The following is a 20,578-nucleotide window of genomic DNA, read 5'->3' as shown; positions in this document are numbered from 1 at the left end:
GATTTACAGAGAGGCAGAGGCAGAGAAATAGTAAGAGAAGTCTTCCATCCTCTGGTTCACTCCCTAGATGGCCTCAATGGCTAGAGCTGGGCCGATCCGAAGGCAGGATCCAGGAGCTGCTTCTGGGTCTCCCACGTGGGTGCAGGGGCCCAAGGACTTGGGCCATCTTCTACTGCTTTCCCAGACCATAGTAGAACGCTGGATTGGAAGTGGAGCAGCTGGGACCTGCTATGCCATAGCACCAGCCCCTTGCACAGTTCTTGACACTGGTATATAGTAAAGTAATGAAATCTATAAGCATGCTTGTTCTTGTGGACTTTATATCCTGGTGTGGAAATATATCTATATATCTATATATCTATATATCTATATCTATATATAGATATATAACAAAACTAAAAAGTATAAAAGATACAGTACATCAATGATTATTGGTATGGATAAAATAAATATTGAAGGGAGATGGGTAGTGCCAAGACAAATAAGAAAATCAAGGAAAGCTTCATGAAAATATAGCATTTGTGTGTGTTAAGGCATGTGAGGGCACTTAAAATCTACTCTCCTGGGATAAGCATTTGGTCTAGCAGTTAGCATGCTGATTAAGATGCCTGCATCCCATATCAGAGTACCTAGGTTTGATACCCTCCTCCTACTTCTGACTCCAGTTTCCTGCTAATGAAGACCCTGGACATCAGTGGTGATGGCTCTGGCAATTGGGTTCCTGTCACCCATGTGGGAGACCTGGATTGAATTCGTAACTTGAATTTTAACCTTGACTCAGCACCAGCTGTCTTGAGTATTGGGGAGTGAACCATGGGTAGAAGTGCTCTCTTTCTCCCTCTCTCTGTCTCTCCTTGTCTCTCTCTGTTTCTCTGCTTTTTAAATAAAAATAAATCATATTTTAAATGGTTAAAACTCTACTCTCCTATCAAATTTCAAATAAGTGTACCATTATTAATCATAGTAATCTTACTGTACATTAGATCCCCAGAACTTATTAATGTTATAACTGACAGTCTGTACCCTTTTTGCCCAATATCTCCTCATGGCCCACTCCCCAAGCTCCTGGAAACCACCATTCTATTTACTTCAATGAATTTGACTGTTTTAGATACCATATATAAGCAAGATCATACAGTATCTGTCTCTCTGCCTGTCTTATTTCACTTAGTGTAAGTTCCTCTGCGTGCATCCATGTTGTTTCAGATGAGAGTATTTTCTTTTTTGTGATTGAATGACATTCCACTATATATATATATATATATTATATATATACACATACATTTTCTTCATCCAGCAATAGGACATAGGTTATTTTCATATCCTTTATGAATAATGTTATAATGACTATAGAGGTACAGATATTTCTTTGAGATACTGATTTCATTTTTTTTTATTTTTTGACAGGCAGAGTGGACAGTGAGAGAGAGAGACAGAGAGAAAGGTCTTCCTTTGCCGTTGGTTCACCCTCCAATGGCTGCCGCGGCCGGCACGCTGCGGCCGGCACACGGCGCTGATCCGATGGCAGGAGCCAGGTACTTCTCCTGGTCTCCCATGGGGTGCAGGGCCCAAGGACTTGGGCCATCCTCCACTGCACTCCCTGGCCACAGCAGAGAGCTGGCCTGGAAGAGGGGCAACCGGGACAGAATCTGGCGCCCCAACCGGGACTAGAACCCGGTGTGCCGGCGCCGCTAGGCGGAGGATTAGCCTAGTGAGCCGTGGCGCCGGCCAAGATACTGATTTCATTTTCTTTGGCTACATAATAAGAAGTAGGGTTGCTGGATCATATGGTAGTTTGTTTTTAACTTTTTGAGAAACCTATATATTTGCCACAGTGACTGTGCCAATTCCCATTTCCACCAACAGTGTACAGAGGTTCCCTTTTCTCTACATCCTCACCAACACTTGTTATTCAGTCTTTTTGATAATAGCCATCCTAACAGATATGCTAATATCTCCTTGCGGTTTGCATTTATGTTTCCCTGATCATCAGTGATATCGAGCACTTTTCATGTACCTGTTGTCTGCCATCTAATTTTGTCTGTAATCTAATCAAAATTACTACTTGTGAAACTATTTCAAAGCTACACTGTAGGTTGGGAGCTGAAAAACCAATTTTAAAAACTCTTTCAATATTGATGTTATTCTTTATAGTTGTAATCCACTGTGTTGTATAATGTCATCGTTATATGTCTTCCAGATCTGAGAAATTTCACCTAATTAACCTCTCAAACTGATTGCATAAATCACAACACTTAACAAGTCTTTTAAATAAAGCAAGCATCATCTCTGTGAACAAATGGCCTATTTTACTTACGAGGCAATTGAGGCAAAATAATAATAATAATAATAATAACAACAATTCTTTCAAGGGCCGAATCAAACACACTTCAAACCACATGGATTTGATAATCCAAGGCAGGATGTTTCATAATTCCCATTTCATTTTTATTCTCCCCACATATCTTTAAAGTCAGTTAAGTCCTCCTAGATTTCAGCAGCCTTGAGGCAACTATCCAGGTCCCTAAGCTAAAATTTGTTTACCTCAGAACTAGGGTCATGGACCCAGCTGAGTCAACTTTCTGGGGATTTTGATTCTGTGTTCTGGTGCTATGGTCTGTTGTCCTGAATAATTAAGAGGTGACTAAATGACCCATGTAAATGGAAGTATTTTAAGAGAGGCTTATTGCCCACTTATTTTGTGACATCTGGGAAGGATTTGGATGAAATCAATGGCCCCAAATGATGGTTCCAAGACAAATGCTGGGCTGGTTATATCAGAATCATATGGGAAGCTTTAAAAAATTCTAAAATGAGGCCCTACCCCAAACACATTGAATCAGAATCTCTAGAGAAAATACCCAGAAAGCAGTATTAAAAAAATAACTTCCCCATACTGAGACTCAGTGAAGTCTGTGAAGCAATGGTCTAGAGGAGATCTTCTCAATTATTAGCATGCAGAAGAATTACTTGGGGGTAATTGTTAAACAGCATATAATCCTGCAGGTACAGGAGAAGGCTTGAGAGCCTTCTGAATTTCTAGCAAGCTTCCAAGTGATGTGGATTCATGGATTTTGAGTAACAAGAAGCTAGATTACATCTCTAGTTCCTTATAGCTATACAGCTGTATTGTTATAAAGTGCCTTGTTGAAATCGTGCATGTCATTCTCACTCATGTCAAAACTTTCCATTCAAACTAACATATTTTTCTACACTTAAGCTTTTTATTTTTTAAAAATGTGCCAAACAATAACTGGTTTATTTTCCTTCAATTGCAGCTCTTCCTTTGTTTCCCACTTTTTAGCTTTCGACACATATCTGAAAACGGCCCAGAAAACTGATCTGTCTGAGTTAATCATCCCCGAAGAGTGTGGGACCCTCTGTGCATTAAAGCAAACCTTTCTTCTGTGTGAGCCAACAAAAGAAAAGCTGCCTGCCAAACACCTGTAAAGAGATGGCTATCGTCATATGGGAATTTGAGGAACTGCTATATGGCACATTCATGATCCAAATGGGAGAGAATCCACTGTACTGATGTCCCAGAAGGCATGATCATAGAGTAAATAAGAGGGGGAAATTCTAACTACTCATCATCTGTACTTGCACACTAGATGCCCATGTAGTTACTATAGGCAAATTCCAAGCAAATATGCAGATAGTTCTTCCAAAAGTCCCCAAGTCCCATGGAGAGGTTTACAGATGTAGTAGAAAGATTATTTTATAGTCTCTCCAACCCATTGATGATCAGTCTTTAAGAAAAAACAATTTCTGAAGGAAGAATCATGCCTGCAAATGACACATGTAGCGAGTTAGATAAAGACAATACGGATTCTCGGTACTTTATCTATGCAGTGACATACACTGTCATTCTTGTGCCAGGTCTTATAGGGAACATATTAGCTCTGTGGGTATTTTATGGTTATATGAAAGAGACTAAACGGGCCGTGATATTTATGATAAACTTAGCCATTGCTGACCTACTACAAGTTCTCTCCCTGCCATTGAGGATCTTTTACTACTTGAATCATGACTGGCCATTTGGGCCTGGCCTCTGCATGTTCTGTTTCTACCTGAAGTATGTTAACATGTATGCAAGCATCTACTTCTTGGTTTGCATCAGTGTACGACGATTTTGGTTTCTCATGTACCCCTTTCGCTTTCATGACTCCAAACAAAAATATGACTTATACATCAGCATTGCTGGATGGTTGATCATCTGCCTTGCCTGTCTACTTTTCCCACTCCTTAGAACCAGTGACGACACCCCAGGCAACAGAACCAAATGCTTTGTGGATCTTCCTACCAGGAATGTCAACCTAGCCCAGTCTGTTGCCATGATGACTGTCGGCGAGTTGATTGGTTTTGTTACTCCTCTTCTGATTGTTCTATATTGTACCTGGAAGACAGTGTTATCGTTGCAAGATAAATATCCTGTGACCCAGGACCTTGGAGAAAAAAAGAAAGCCTTGAAGATGATTCTAACCTGTGCAGGAGTATTCCTAATTTGTTTTGCACCTTATCACTTCAGTTTTCCTTTAGATTTCTTGGTAAAATCCAATGAAATTAAAAGCTGCATAGCCAGAAGGGTGATTCTAATATTTCATTCTGTGGCCCTGTGTCTCGCTAGTTTGAATTCCTGCCTAGACCCAGTCATATACTACTTCACCACTAATGAGTTCAGGAGAAGACTTTCAAGACAAGATTTGCATGATAGCATCCAACTCCATACAAAATCCTTTGTTAGCAACCATACCATTTCTACCATGACAACTGAATTATGCTAAATAGAAAAATATCCTGAATATGGCCTGGAATGTAAGTACACCAATACGCATTTGCAAAACACAAGGCCATAGGGAAGTACTCACATGAAGCATTCACTGGTTCTCAGTTATTTTCTGTCTTAAGTACATGGGGGATTCACATTTTCCTGTAGGACCTATTGGAGAATTATACTCCACCATCATTACTATTGATATGTTCTTGTAGTAATTTGTTATCAAATCTTTAAGTCTTAAAATATGAAATTTCAGTGATTTCCTATACACATATGCTCTCAACTAGAGTCAGCATATAATGTGTGCTATGTAATGAATCTGTCACAGAGAGATTACTAAATTTGGACCACCATGAGCACTTAGTTTTGTTACAATTGTTACTGAATCTCTGTATCCAGAAGAAATATCATTGTCTATCTGTACCAGCAATCACAGTTTACATTCTGATATCATATTTTGGGGTGTATTTTAAGGATGATAGACAACATTTCATTCTGTATAAACAAAATGCTATAAATATGGATAATTTGTATCTCCTATGTGTGACCATATTCCAAGGGTTGAAATCTCAACTAGCTATTTTCTTCATTCAGTGTCAATACAAAACATTATCTGTCACAATTATTCATTGAATGGAAATCTAAACTCAAGCCTCTGATATGCTTAAACTAGATACTCAGATTCACATATAGTAACCCTCTGTGACTGTATAAGATGACATATTGAATCTACTGAGGGCAGGTAGTTTGCCAAAATTCATACAAAGTCATCTAGATGGCATCTAGCACTGGAGAAAGCAGATTGTCACTATTAGTGACAATCACAATTCTAGATCTCTTAACTTATTTCCTATCGCTTCTAAAGATGTATGGATTTTCTCAATAAAGGGAGTTTCCATCATGCTTCTCAAGTAAAATCGAGGTAACTCAGATTACTGCACTTTCTGAGCCTATGGAAGAAGTAGTGCACTAATTAATTACTAAGCTTTGGCCAGAGTGAGAAAATGAAGCAAAATTCAGTACACTTCTCAAAATTCTTACCACACGGTATTTTTTCATGTAAGAGTAGATGACAACTATCAAATGACCTACATAAACCGGAGTAGGGCTTATAGGCAATAAGTGATGTGGACCCTAGTGTCTGAATTGATTTTTCTAAGCCAAATTTTCCCTAGCCATACCATTTGGAAGCCTGCACAGCTTACCTCCCAGTAACTGGGGAAAGTAATTCCCTAATCTTTTGAGAAAAGTGAAGAAGATAACTTCTGGCAACCTTGGGTACTCTGTACAATGTCATTCCTGCTACGTGTTTGGTACTATTGTACAAGAAATAGACCCAGGATATGAGTAGTTGTTAAACATGAAGTCATAAGTGTTAAAATACTTTGAAAAATGTTTTAGCAAAAAGCTCTAAGTTTAAAAATGTTGTACTTAAAAAATCTGTGTGCCATGTAATGAAGACACATTCTATTCTTTACCCAGAAAGAATATAGAAACCATCCAGGGGTTTTGTCATATTTAGAAAAAGGGTTAGTTTTAGGCCCTGAGCTATAATACTAATATGTTTGGTGGGAAAAGTGGTGAAATTAAAGTTAATTCTTATATCTAAGATTAATGGAATGTTTTTTAAAATCTACTCTGGATAAGTATTGATTTTGCTTGTACTTTGTTATTAAAATAATACCCTAATAGAAAACTGACTTTGTGCTGCTAGCAACAGTGCATATATTATTTTCTCATTATTCTTTGCAAAGTACATGTTCTGATGTGTTAAATGAGTGTTAAACTGTGTTTTCAAAAGGGTAGCTATAACCGTGTTTGGTCTGTTTGCTTTAAAGTGATTTGTGCTTGGCTGTAATTTAGTGTTGTAATGAGAATACAAGTAATAATTCTGGGGGATTGTGAAACAACTGTGGGTACTTGTAATGAGAGAGTCTTGTCTCTACTATCTTTACTTACTATTTTCTATTTTAGCATGGATTACACTTAGAATTAATTTGGGAGGCCATTGATTCAATTTTGTTAACCTACTGGTTTCACATTAAAGGTATGTTTTTTCTCAAGGGGAGAGGAAGTACTTCCAAGGGATTATTGACCTTCCTGGGAGAATGACTGAGGTTAGAGCTCATTTGTTAAGCAGCCCTTCTACACCATTCAGAAAGAGGACAAGTGTTCAGTTTCCTTCCTTTCTCCCCAAGCCTGCCCATCTAGGTTTGTATTCAGTGATTCCTTTACCCTTGTCCACCTCTCGACCACACCAGGGTTTTGTCATGTGCCCTGACTCTTGCTCTCTTAGGCAGTAATATGATCAGTTTATTGACTTGAAGTTGTTAATGAGTAATGTTAGCTTGCTATTAATTCACTCAGGAGTGTATGAATTCCAGGCCTCATGACTAGGCATTAAATCAAAGTGGAGACTTTCATGGGAAAGGATGTAGACACTGAAGCAGATAGACTAAGATGGAGACCTATTTTTAAGGAAGTAAATCTAACAGTAGTGCCTTTCAGATTACCTGTAATAAGTGACCAACTATGTTGCTCCCCATAAAGGAGATGCTAAATTTTAAGAAATATGTCTACAAGCAGTTATAGATTCTTTCAGGTCATGTCTTATTTCTTTTGCCTTTTGCTTCTCTCCCTTCCAATGTTGGGCTTGATTTCCAGGAAAAGCCTTAACTATGAGACAAGTACTGCTGCAGCTGCTGTCCAGAGAGTAATCTCCTCTCCAAAAGTCTTCTTTCCTTGGAAAATCTTCTCTTCTGACCTCTCATTTATATAATTCTGGGTTCCATGAAATTGGAGTACAAAGAGTAAGCATCTCAACTACGGTAAAGTTCAATCAATTCATGATACATAATGTCATGTTGCCTATATAAAGTTGCTTGAATTGTGATCCCAAAATACATATAATTATTCCAATGACAGAGATTTTGAATATGAGATGATTTTTGTGTTGTTTTATTCCATGACTGTTATCATCATTATATTCAAACTGTTTAGCTATTTTTATTGTCACTGAATTAAGTAGCAAATTCTATGAACTGCTAATTCTGCAAAGAGGAGCCATTTGCCCCAGGAATAACAGACCAAATTAACTTGGTCTGAAAGGGGACATCAGTGGAACTCTTGTACAACTGAATTTTTATGTCAGTTTTTTGTTTTACTCCCAGATACTGTGAAAATGTTGCACTTGGAATATATATACAGCTATAATTTATGATATTCATTTTAATAATAAAGATTGTTTCCATAATTACACAGAAATTTTCTGCCTCCAAAAATCAATGCGTTCTTACTTCTTTCAGTAAATAGATAGACTTCAATACTTTTGATAGTATTCTCACACCCATGAATAAAATCTGAGACTCTATTCACCCATTCTTTCCCTTGGAAGGGTGCAATATAGTCTCAAAATAAAAGATGAGCCACTGCTTTCACCCTACCACACCCTACACCCCACTATTTCTTAGATAAACCTTTTACTATCCTCACTCTGTCAGGGTTATTCTCAACCTTCTTACTGTGGACTGAATGTGTTTCAACTACTTAAAGCCCTGTGTCTGTAAAAGGGGGCATAGAGGTTATATTCATAGTGGTAAAGATTGTTCAGGTCTAGCAGTCTGATTTTTTTCTTGTATAAAGGCCATGGAGAAAACTCATTCTCCACTCTCCCCCTCTGCCCATCTCAAACATTTACATAAACAACCAAGAATGTGAAATCAGGCCAGCGCCATGGCTCACTAGGCTAATCCTCCACCTTGCGGCGCCGGCACACCGCGTTCTGGTTCTGGTCGGGGCACCGGATTCTGTCCCGATTGCTCCTCTTCCAGTCCAGCTCTCTGCTGTGGCCCAGGAAGGCAGTGGAGGATGGCCCAGGTCCTTGGGCCCTGCACCCGCATGGGAGACCAGGAGAAGCACCTGGCTCCTGGCTTCGGATCAGCGCGATGCACTGGCCGCAGCGCACGGGCCGCGGCAGCCATTGGAGGGTGAACCAATGGCAGAGGGAAGACCTTTCTCTCTGTCTCTCTCTCTCTCTCACTGTCCACTCTGCCTGTCAAAAATAAAAAAAAATAAAATAAAAAATAAAAATAAAAAAAGAATGTGAAATCAGTAAAATTGTGGCTCTCCCCTCATTCCAGCTTTCTTCCACTTTAACAACTCTCTCCTCATCCCACTTGTATTCTGAACGCTTTGGAAGGCCCAGGTATACTCTGTAAAAACCAACTTAATTACAAGTAACACATGTTGGTTGTCAAAGAGACTCCTAGGAAGTGGTAAAGGATTTCTTAAACAGAAATTTCTTGTGTTTTGGTAGCCCTGAAAAAAATCATGGTGTTATAAATATAGGACCTGCCTCATGTTTCAAATACTCTCAAATCATATAGAGACCTGATCCACACACTTGTGCAGCCAGCCCAGAAGTAACTTCACAGTTTTCATTACCATATTCTGCAAGAGTGGTGAGGGTGGTAGGGTAGGGAAAGAGAAACTGTCATGTAAATGCAACTGTTTCAACTTACTTATTCCTCTGTTATTAAAGGATGTGGTGTACGTGGGAGTGGAGGAGAATGAGCTGTAACTCTCTTAATCTTCACAGACCATTTCCTTAGCAGAATTTCTTCAGTCTTAACCACTACTTGATTTTGCCAACCCATCTTTCTTCTTTTATTATTTCTTGATTAAGTTTTCTTCATTCTACTTCCTACTGCACATCTCCTGACTCATCTATAGGTATAGCCTCTAGTCAACATCTTGCATTTGCCTTCCTGTGACTTTTCAAAGAAAAATATGTCAATTGTTCCATGGGAAGAGCTATCATTAAGCCTGCCTCCCTTGCCCAAGTATCATTGTATTCTTCTCCTTCCCCTACTTCTTCTTTTTGCAGGAACTTCTCAAGTTTGATTCCGGCCTCTAATGATGAGATTTTTTTTTAAACAATGTTGAATACGCGAAACTTGTAAAAAAAACCTGGTAGTATTCATAGTTTTAGAAATGCCAACATGGGGACAGGTATCGTGCAATAGTGGGATGTGTTATGAATAGTGGGATGGAATAGTTGCATCCCATATAGGCATTGGTTCAAGTCCTGGCCACTCCACTTCTGATCCAGCTCCACGCTAATACACCTGGGAAAGCAGCAGAAGATTGCCAAAATCCTTGGGCCCCTGCACCCTTGTGGAAGACCTGAATGAAGCTCCTGGTTCCTGGCTTCAGCCTGGCCCAGCCTTGGCTATTGCAACCATTTTTTGGAGGGAGCCAACAGATGGAAGACCTTTCTCTGTCTCTCCCTCCCTCTCTCTGTAACTCTTTCAAACAAATAAAATAAATAGTAACAAAAAGAAATACTAACTTAATAAGAGGAAAAAATAAAGTTTGTGTGTGTGTGTGATTTTTCTAAGATACATAGTATTTTTCTATGGGGAAGTTAAAACATATTCAAAAGAAGAGCAATTAATAAAATGAATCCCAATCATTCAGCTTCAATTGATATTACCACAGTTCAATCTTTACAAAAAAAATTTAAAGGTTTCATTTATTTGAGAGGTAAAGTTACAGAGAGAGGGAGAGATAGAGAGAAAGGTCTTCCATGTACTGGTTTACTCCCCAAATGGCTGCAATGGCTGGAGCTAGTCCGATCTGAAGCCAGAAGCTAGGAGCTTCTTCCGGGTCTCCCATATCGGGTGCAGTGGTCCAAGCACTTGGGCCATCCTCTACTGCTTTCCCAGGCCATAGCAGAGAGCTGGATCACAGGAGGAGCAGCCGGAACATGAACAGGCACCCATATGGGATGCTGGGACCCACAGGCGGTGACTTAGCCCACTAATTCCACAGCACTGTCATCCTACAAAAAATTTTATATTTAGTTACTTTTTTACTTATTGGAAAGGCAGAGACAGATCAACAGAGACAGAGAGATCTTCAATCCACTGGTTCACTTCCCAAATGCCTGAATAGCCTGAAATCTGCCAGGTTTAAACCAGGAGCCAGGAACTCACCTAGGGTCTCCCATATGAGTGTCAGGACCCAAGTGCTTAAGCTGTCACTGCTGCCTCCCAAAGTGTCCATTAGTGGGAAACTGGAATTGAAAGTAGAGCCAGGACTCAAACTCAAGCACTCCAAGATGCGGGCTTTCCAAGTGGCATCCTAACTGTTGTACCAAATGCCTGTCCCCTTCAATATTCTTTCTCATATAACTGTACTCAATCCCCTACCCCAGATTATATGAAAATACATTTCAGAATTTATGTACCATTTTATCCATAAATACTTTAGTATGTTATGGAACATTTATATGAAAGGTTCCAGGTGTGATCAAGAAGTGGTAAGGAATAAAAACTGATTTTATATGCTTTCCAGTAAAATCAAACTCTGAATTCTACAAGTAAAATAGTTTCCTTTTGATCAACACAAGTAAATTCAAACTCAGATAACATCTATTAATTGGACTTTTTCCCCCTTAGGTGACTCTTCCTTCTGCTGTAGAAGTGTGATGGAGACTAATGTTGAACCCAGTTCAGGGATTCCATACTACAAATTTATTATAGCTCTCATGGAAAGGATTCCAGTACATTCAGCTTTACTGAATGTAAAAAAGCAATACTGAAAGAATGTATTTCTACATTTTATTTAGAATGACCCACTAACCAATATTCATAAAGTGGTATTAGAATGCATCTATGTAAATGTACACTCTGTAATTTTTCTGAAACCTATACCATAGTTATGTCAACCCTGTGAATACTGCCCATAGTTAAATGTCTAGCCTTCTCTAAAGTCTCCCTCAGGCATTCTTCATTTTCTTCCATTGAGTCTGTCCTGACAAGGATAGATTAGTTAGACTATGGGTCCAGCTGTTGTTAATAGAGCTGTGGCTTAAACTACATAGGAATGTATTTCTCTTTCATGCAAAAGTCTTAGCCCAGTATGGTGGCTTTTTCTTGGAAGATATTTGGAGATCCAAACTCCTCTCTTGTAACATCAACATTTTTTTAGTGCTTCCCTAATCTGAATGGTGCAAGGTGTTGTTAAAATAAATTTTAATTGTGAGCCTTTAGGTTGAGATGGCTCCAGTGCCTTGGGTTTCTATGTAAGCAAACTGAAGCCCAATGTAAACAGTAAAATGAAACTTAAGCTAAACCAATCAGAAACTGCCAACTAACCTCTAATGAGAGACTTTCCAACCAAACAAGGCAAATGCTTAGCCATAACTAGTCAAGTGATTTCGTAACTTCGCTTCTACATTCAACCGACAAAAGACCACTGCTCACACTGCCAAAGTGTAGTTCTTTGAAACTTTTCTGGTCCTGAGTTCCACGGAATTAATGAATCATTTTTTGATCAAATAAATTCTGTTAAATTTTATTTGAGGTTTTTCTTGCAATAGTATCTTATAACATTTCCATCACAAATAGCAGGGATAGGGAATAGAGAAGGGGAGTCATGCCACTTCCTTCTAAGTGGATGATTGCAAATCAACAACATGACCCTGCAAAGTTGCAGGGTAGAGTAGAAATTACAGTCATTAATCCTTGTAGCCACATGCTAAGCTAAAAATTCTTTGACTATGGAAGAAATGTACAAGAGATACATGGACACAATGTGATTTTTTTGTCATTTTGGAATATAATTTTGGAATATCATTTTGTCATTTGGAATATCAGATGTTCAAAGATTTTGGTGCTCTGGCCTAGAGGGTTAAGCTGCCACCTGCAACACCAGCATCCCATATCAGAGCTATTTCAAGTCCTGGCTGCTCCACTTCTGATCCTGCTAGTATTCCTGGAAAAGCAGCAAAAGATGGCTCAAATACTTGGGCCCCTTCCACCCATGTGGGAGACCCAGATGGTGTTCCATGTTCCTGACTTCAGCCTGCCACAACCCTGGACATTGTAGCCATTTGGGGAGTGAATCTGTGGATGGAAAATGGTGTGTGTATGTGTTTGTGTGTGTGTGTGTGTGCACGCATCTGCATGTCCTCCTTTCTCTATCACCCTGTCTTTCAAATAAATAAAGCAAGTATTTTTAAAATTATCTGCCCTAAAGATGTCATCTAAACCACAAATCTCAGTACTTCCTTATATGATAATTCCATTTGATAAAGCCCCTGCCTCCCTCCAATGGAGCAACATTTTCTCTTCACCTTTGGATTATCCAAACATCCAATGATGCCCGTACTGACAGCAAAAGGAACAGCATATTCTAGAAACAAAGTTATGTCTGTGATACCCTGACAATGAATAAATAAGGCTTAACACTAACAAGATGGATTATCAAAGAGGAAGATAAGGGGAGTGACTGTATTGATGAACATGCCATCTATATTTCCCTATCTCTAGCTCCTAGAAGGGAAGCAAGATTCCCTTTTCTGACTTCCCACTGATGAGTCAACTCAGGTACAGAGCACACCCTCAAACTTAATTACTCCAAGGATTGAAAACTGCTTCAAAAGTGTTTTGCAGTGTCAGTTCTCTATACTGATAATGCTCTTCCAACAGCTATCTTGTGTTTTCCTTCAGTTTTCAAAATCCTTCACTTATCAAAGTTCACCATTCTAGCTAGAGTTCTCTACCTCAGTAGATATAAGTTTGTGTGAGTGAGTGTGTGTGTATCTTTGAATTTCTCCTTCATGACTCCTTATTTATCTAACTACTATATGTTTGCCGCACTCGACTTATTAGATTCGTTTACTTTTATGTATGTAATGACTAGCCCACTACTTGCAAAGGCAAATAGTAAGCACTCAGAAATTGTGTGTTGGGGTTGCTGTGGTAATGCAGCAGATTAAGCTACTACCAGAAATGCTGGCATACAATATGAGTGCCAGTTTGAGTCCTGGTTGCTCCACTTCAATCCAGCTTCCTGTTAATCCATCTGCAAAAGCAGAAAAAGATGGCCCACATACTTGTGCCCCTGCCACCCATGTAGCAGCTCCTGGCTCCTAGCTTTGGCCTGACCTAGCCTGGACTTTTTTTCAGGCATTTGAGGCATGAACTAATGGATGGGAGATCTCTCTCTCTCTCTCTCTCTTTAAGTGTAACTCTGCCTTTCAAATAAATAAAATATTTTTTAAAAAAAAGTATGCTTAATGATTTAATAGAAAACAATATATAAACAAATATATTCAACTCTGTTATCCAATATTCTTCATATGAAACAGCATGTCAGTTGACAGCTTGTGGTTTACAGAGCAGAATAGTAGTTCAGACTTATGTTATTCACCTAAGAATAAATATGTTCGCTTTGTTGCATAAGGTGAATCTCTCTTGTGTTGATGTGGTATAATAAAGGATATATTTGGCTATTGCTCTGAATTCCTTGTACAGAACTTCAAAAGCCCTTGATTTTCCTGAATAATAGGTGTGTATATTTTGTGCTAAAGGGATGACTAAAGGGGGGAGGTGTCTGTGTGTGTCTGTGTGTGTGTCTGTGTGTGTGTGTTCCAGCTTTAGGATGAATGTTAGTTACCTGAAAGGCCAACCATGTCTGACCTCCTGCAAGGAGAGAAAGGCTGTAAATTGAATTCAGTCACATGGCCAAATATTCCGATCTATTAGCTGTACATAATGATATCTGGTCAAAATCTTCGACATGTCTCCAAGGACCTTCCTAGCTGGTGAACGTGTTGATGTACTAGGAGGCTGGCACACCCTGACTCTACTGGAACAGAAGCTTCTGAACTCAGGACTCTGTGTGACCTTGCCCTAGATCTCTCTTCATCTGGCTATTCATTTATAATCTTTATAATAAAATGGTCATCAAAAGCACAACACTTTCCTGTATTCTATGATTTACTCCTGTGAATTATCTAAACTAAAGAGTTTGTGTGTGTGTGTGTGTATGTGTGTGTGTGGAAAGCCCCCAATTTATAACCATCCAAAACTTACAGCTGATATTTAAGTGGCAGCAGTCTTGTGAGTACTTGTCATTTTGGATCCTTCATTAACTTTGGATAGATAATGTCAGAATTCCAGGACATCCAGGTGATATCTGAGAATTGGTGCCAGAACAATTTTGGAAATCTTAAAATCCATGTATTTTCACTCTTAATCAAATGAGATTTAAGAACAGCAAGCATGGGAGGCAGCTCTGTGGTACAGTGAGTTAAACCATCACTCATATCAGAGTCCTGGTTCAAGTCCCGGTTAGTCCACTTTCAATTCAATTTCCTGTTAATACACCTGAGAAGGCCAAGAAAGATGGCCCAAGTGATTGCATCCCTGTCACCTATCTGGTAAACTAGAATGGAGTTCTTCACTTCTGGCTTCGCCCTGGCCCAGATCTCTTTATTTCTCTAGAGATTTCTCTTTCTTTGCCTTTTAAATAAATAAATAAATAAATCTTTAAAAAAGAATAGCAAAAATATCCTCATTAACCCGTCTGAATTCTATCCAAGAGCTTGTAAAGCAATGGCTGTACTTTTTAAAGATATATAGTCCCTCTAAAGCAGGGAGCAAATATTTAAAAAATTAATTGATTTTATCATTGTCATTTCCAGTAGATTAGCCAAGGATGAAATAAATAAAATATAATATAAAGAACCCAAACCAATAGTTTAATCAGTAAGCTGTAGTTTAACTGAAATTCTATCAGTTGATCCGGTGATATCTAAAAATCCAAATTGGGTTTCTTGCAATAGGCACAGCTCTGGATGAAAATATTAGTCTTTCAGAAGAGAGGAATACTTGACTTTTCTGTGTTTGAAAAACTCAATGTCATCTCAATGAAAAATGAGTTTTTTTTGTTTGTTTCAAGCTGTCGTGTTTGATTATATTCCAAAAGTGTCTAAGCATGGTGTCATTAAAGCCCATATCTGAATCAAAATGTATTTGGGAAATTTGGGCCAGGGAGAGCATCATGGTTGTATATGCCAAAATTACACAGAAATGCCAAAGGAAAGAGAGAAACGGCTTTCTCAATGGTATTGCCAAAGAGAGAGACTCACCAATTCCTTGTTAACCCATAGAGCCTAGTTATTGCTCCCATGGGACTGGGACAGAGACATCTAAAACCACTAAAAAAATCTGATCAATGCTGGACTTAAGGTAGGGGTCAAGAAACATTCCACTTCTTTCTTTACCAGTTGTAATTCCAAACCCTCATTTCTGAGTAGATACAAAATACTCCAGTTTTTCTTTCTTGTTTATTTTTTTTCATCTCTTATTACAAACTATGATCTGTTCCAGGTTCTGAGCCTGAATCTGGCCTGTTAGGGGCAGGGAAATTCTCACCACTACCTCTGCCACTGTCACTGCTGCGGACAAGTTCAGGCTTGAAATTACTAAGGAAATACCTCTAAAATGGCTGCCATGACCAAGTAGGGAAAAAATGTGTATTAGGAAAGTAAAGGGGAGGTGAGGATCATTAGAACTTCTGGAGATGAATAAATATTCAGAAAAGGCACTTCTAATTATATAATATTCTTAATATATAACATTTACAAAGCTGTATTTTTCACTTTCTCTGGTTACTAAAATAAAACAGCAGATTTGCCATTTAAGGTATCTATATTTTACTCTACAACATAAGCTAAGACATAAAAAGTCGTGAAGACAGAATAGCCTTAAGAGTCATGTTATTTAATTAATTATTGAAGAAGTACCATGTGACATTCTGTGTGTCACTGGGAATGCAAAGAAAACCAACTGGATTACTTCATAAGACTGTCTCCACATTGCTACTTTCATTATTTCTCAACCCAGCGTAATCTGGGTTTTCTGTTATTATTTCACTTATTATTCATCCATCCATAAACAAATATTTTTGAGCACCAACTAAAACCAGGTACTAGCTAAGTATTGGGGAGCTTACCATATAGATGGTAAATGGTTTAAATTAACTATATGCAATTTTTTATTTTCAGAGTAAAAATAAATTTTGTCAAAAGTCACTATTGCTTTAATTCATTTCTGATTGTGTTGTGTAATGTTTTTAAAGACTTTTTATTTATTTACTTATTTATTTATTTGAAAGGCAGAGTTACAGAAAGGCAGAGGCAGAAAGAGAGAGACAGAGAAGTCTTCCATCTGCTGGTTCACTCCCCAAATGGCAGCCATGGCCGGAGCTGGGCCAATCCAAAGCCAGGAGCCAGGAGTGTCTTCCAGGTCTCCTACATGGGTGCAGGGGCTCAAGGACTTAGACCATCTTCCATTGATTTCCCAGAGAGCTGGATAGGAAGAGAACCAGCCGGGACTAGAACTCGTGCCCATATGGAATGCCAGCACTGCAGGCAGTGGTGCAGGCCCCATTTAATCTGGTTTTAAACTTCATGTTAATATTAAACAAAATGAACTTAAGAAAGCTGTCTTTGCCATGAATCTCTGATCCTGAGTTCAGTTTCCTTAGGAGTTAAACTCCATTCTGTCTATTCGTATGGGCCTGAATCTAAGATAAAGTGGGAATTTGTGCCAGTTATCTGACCACTGGAGTAAGAAATAGGCTTATCTAAACAAATCAAGTGAACAGACATTTTAAAAACTTTCCTGTTCTGTTGGTCTACAAGTCTATTTTTATGCCAGTACCAGGCTGTTTTGATTATAGTTATCCTGTAGTATGTCTAGAAATCTGGTTTTGTGATGCCTCCAGCTTTGTTTTTGCTGTTTAAAATTGCTTTAGCTATTTTAGGTCTCTTGCGTTTCCATATGAATTTTAACATCCTATTTTTCTAGATCTAAGAATGGCATTGGTCTTTTATTGCTTTCAGTAGTATGAATATTTTGATGATATTAAGTCTTCCAATCCATAAACATGAAAGATCTTTCCCTTTTTTGTATGTCTTCTTCTATTTCTTTAATATTTTGTAATTTTCGTTGTAGAGATCTTTCACCTTCTTGATTAATTTATTCCAAGGTATTTAAATTATTTTGTAACTATTATGAATGGGAATGACAGTACACATTCTTTCTCAGCCATGGCACTGTCTGTGTATACAAAGGCTGTTTATCCTTTCTTGTGTGTTAATGTTATGTTCTGCAACTTTACCAAACTCTCATGAATTCCAATATTCTCTTAACGGAGTCTTTTGGTTCCCCAATATATAGAATCATGCCATCTGCAAATAGGGATATTTTGACTTCCTCCTTTCCAATTTGTATCCTATTGCTTTCTTTTTCTTGCCTAATGGCTCTGGCTATGAATTCTAGAACTATATTGAATATCAGTGGTGACAGTGTCCAGTTCTGGATCTTAGTGGAAATGCTTTCAACATTTCCCCATTCAATATGATGCTGACTGTGAGTTTATCATAAAATTTTGTGGTTGGTTGAGGAATGTTCCTTCTATATCCAATTTGCTTAAAATTTTTATGATGAAATGATGTTGTATTCTGTCAAATGCTTTCTCTGTATCTATTGAGATAATCATACTGTTTTTATTCTTTAATTTGTTAGTGTGATGTAACACATTTATTTATTTGCATATGTTGAACCATTCCTGAATACCAGGGATAAATGCCACTTGGTCCTGGTGAATGATCTTTCTGATTTGTTGTTGGATTAGATTAGCCAATATTTTGTTGAGGATTTTTGCATCTATGTTGATCAGGGATGTTGGTAGTTCTCTTTCTTTGTTGCATCTTTTTCTGTTTTTGGAATTAACGTAATGCTGAACTCATAGAAAGAGTTTGGGAGGTTTCCCTCCTTTTCAATTGTTTTGACTAGCTTGAGAAGAATTGGGATTAATACTTAATAGTCTGGTAGAATTCAGCAGAGAAGCCATCAAGTCCTGGTCTTTTCTTTTTTGAGAGGGTCTTTATTACTGATTCAATCTCTGTCTTGTTTATTGGTCTATTTAGGTTTTCTGTGTCTTCTTGACTCAATTTTTGTAGATTTTGTATATCTAGGAAACTAATTTTTCTAGATTTTACACATTCTAGCTTATAGCTCTTTGTAGTAATTCCTGATGACTCTTTTTATTTCTGTGGTATATGCAGTTACATCTCTTTTTTTCATATCTGATTTTATTAGTTATTTGTGTTTTCTCCTTTTTTTTGGTTAGTTGGACCAATGGTATATCAATTTGTTTATTTTTTTTTCAAAAAACTAGGTCTTAATTTCACTAATCTTTTGTATTTTTTGTTTTCAATTTTGTTTATTTCTTCTCTAGCTTTAATTGTTTCTTGTTCCCTATGGATTTTGGGTTTAGTTCGTTGCTGTTTTTCTAGGTCCTTGAGATGCACTGATAGCTCATTTATTTTATGCTTTTCCATTTCTTGATTAATTTTATTTCTGCGTATTTTAGATTTGTGGCTATTGGGAATTGGATTTTTTCTTGATTTCCTTTTTTGTGGTCTTGTTATTAGAGTATAAAAATCACTTTGAAACTTTATTGTATTTGCTTATCATTTCTCATGAATTTTTGGTGGAATGTTTTGGTTTTTCCACTTATAAAAATCATATCATCTGTAAAGTGGATGTTATGACTTCCTCCTTCCCAATTTGGATGCTACTTATTTCTTTTCCTGTCCTTTTATTTGTGCTAAGAGAGCCAATACTATATTGGATAACAGTGGCGAAAGTGAACATCCTTTTTGTTCCAATCCTAGGGCAAATTATTTCAACTTTTCCTCATCACAATATGATATCATCTGCAGGTTTCATATATAGCATTTATCATTTTGAAGCATGTTCTTTTTATACCTACTGTGTTGTATATATACAGGAATTTATCTATTTTTCAATTTTTACAATGCATTAGCATATAGATATTTACAATAGTTTTTAATAAGCCTTTGTGTTACTGTGGCATCTATTATAGTGTCTTCTTCTTCCCTAGCTCCATTTATTTAAGTGTATTTATCTTTTTTCTTTGTCTAAAACAAAGGTAGACGTATTTTGTTTCTCTTTTCAAAAACCAAATTTTGTTTCATTGATTTTTTTATTTCCAATTTCATTTGTTTCTGTATTTCTGTTTTGTTTTGTTTTTTTTATTTGACAGAGTTATACACAGTGAGAGGGAGAGAGACAGAGAGAAAGGTCTTCCTTCCATTGGTTCACCCCCCAAATGGCTGCTATGGATCCGAAGCCAAGAGCCAGGTGCTTCTTCCTGGTCTCCCATGTGGGTGCAGGAGCCCAAGCACTTGGGCCATCCTCCACTGCCCTCCTGGGCCACAGCAGAGAGCTGGACTGGAAGAGGAGCAACCGGGACTAGTACCCGGCGCCCATATGGGATGCCGGCGCTGCAGGTGGAGGATTAACCAAGTGAGCCACGGCGCCGTCCCCTGTATTTTTGTTCTTATTCTTATCACTTCCTGCTTCTACTAATTTTTGATTTGGTTTATTCTTGCTTTTCGAGATCCTTGAGGTTCATCACTAGATAATTTATCTGAATTTTTTCTATTTTTTATGTTTAAGCACTATTATATAATCTTGTCTCTTAGTACTGCTTTTGTTCTACCCCACAGATTTTGATATGTTGTGTTTTCATATCATTTCCTTCAATAACTTGTTAATTTCTTTTAAGCTTTTTAAATTATCATTGATCATTTAGGAGCATGTTTAATTTCCATGTATTTGGAAATTTGCATTGTTTTTCTTGTTGTTGACTGATGTGTTTATTCCATTGTATTCTAAGAAGACAAGTGATATGCTACTGACCTTTGAAATTTTATTTACTCTTGTTTCATAGCATGAAAGAGGGGCTATCCTGAAAAATGTTCATTATGTGAATGAGAAGAAAATATTCTGTGGCTATTGCATGAATTGCTATGTAAATGTGCATTAGGTCTATTTGTTCTATACTGTAGTTAAACTCTGATGTGTCTTTGTTGAATTTCTGTCTGAATGATCTCTCCATTTTTCCATTTTG

At 37.8% G+C, this 20,578-nt stretch overlaps 1 protein-coding gene across 4 annotated transcripts in view; it reads left to right on the top strand.

Annotated features, from left to right (window-relative positions):
- GPR174 (G protein-coupled receptor 174) overlaps nucleotides 1–8,030 on the top strand; it is a 38,356-nt gene extending 30,326 nt beyond the window's left edge. For all 4 annotated transcript variants that reach the window (XM_051827367.2, XM_070067074.1, XM_002720136.5 and 1 more), the window contains one exon: nucleotides 3,279–8,030. In XM_051827367.2, the coding sequence (XP_051683327.1) occupies nucleotides 3,783–4,784 (1,002 nt within the window). In that variant the 5' untranslated portion in view covers nucleotides 3,279–3,782 and the 3' untranslated portion in view covers nucleotides 4,785–8,030. The remainder of the gene's footprint in view (nucleotides 1–3,278) is intronic.
- The last annotated feature ends 12,548 nt before the right edge of the window (nucleotides 8,031–20,578 follow it).

The sequence above is a fragment of the Oryctolagus cuniculus genome, chromosome X (genome assembly GCF_964237555.1).
Source record: "Oryctolagus cuniculus chromosome X, mOryCun1.1, whole genome shotgun sequence".
Lineage (NCBI taxonomy): Eukaryota > Metazoa > Chordata > Mammalia > Lagomorpha > Leporidae > Oryctolagus > Oryctolagus cuniculus.
The sequence above is the reverse complement of the archived record's forward strand: the minus strand, read 5'-3'. Positions and strand labels throughout refer to the sequence as shown.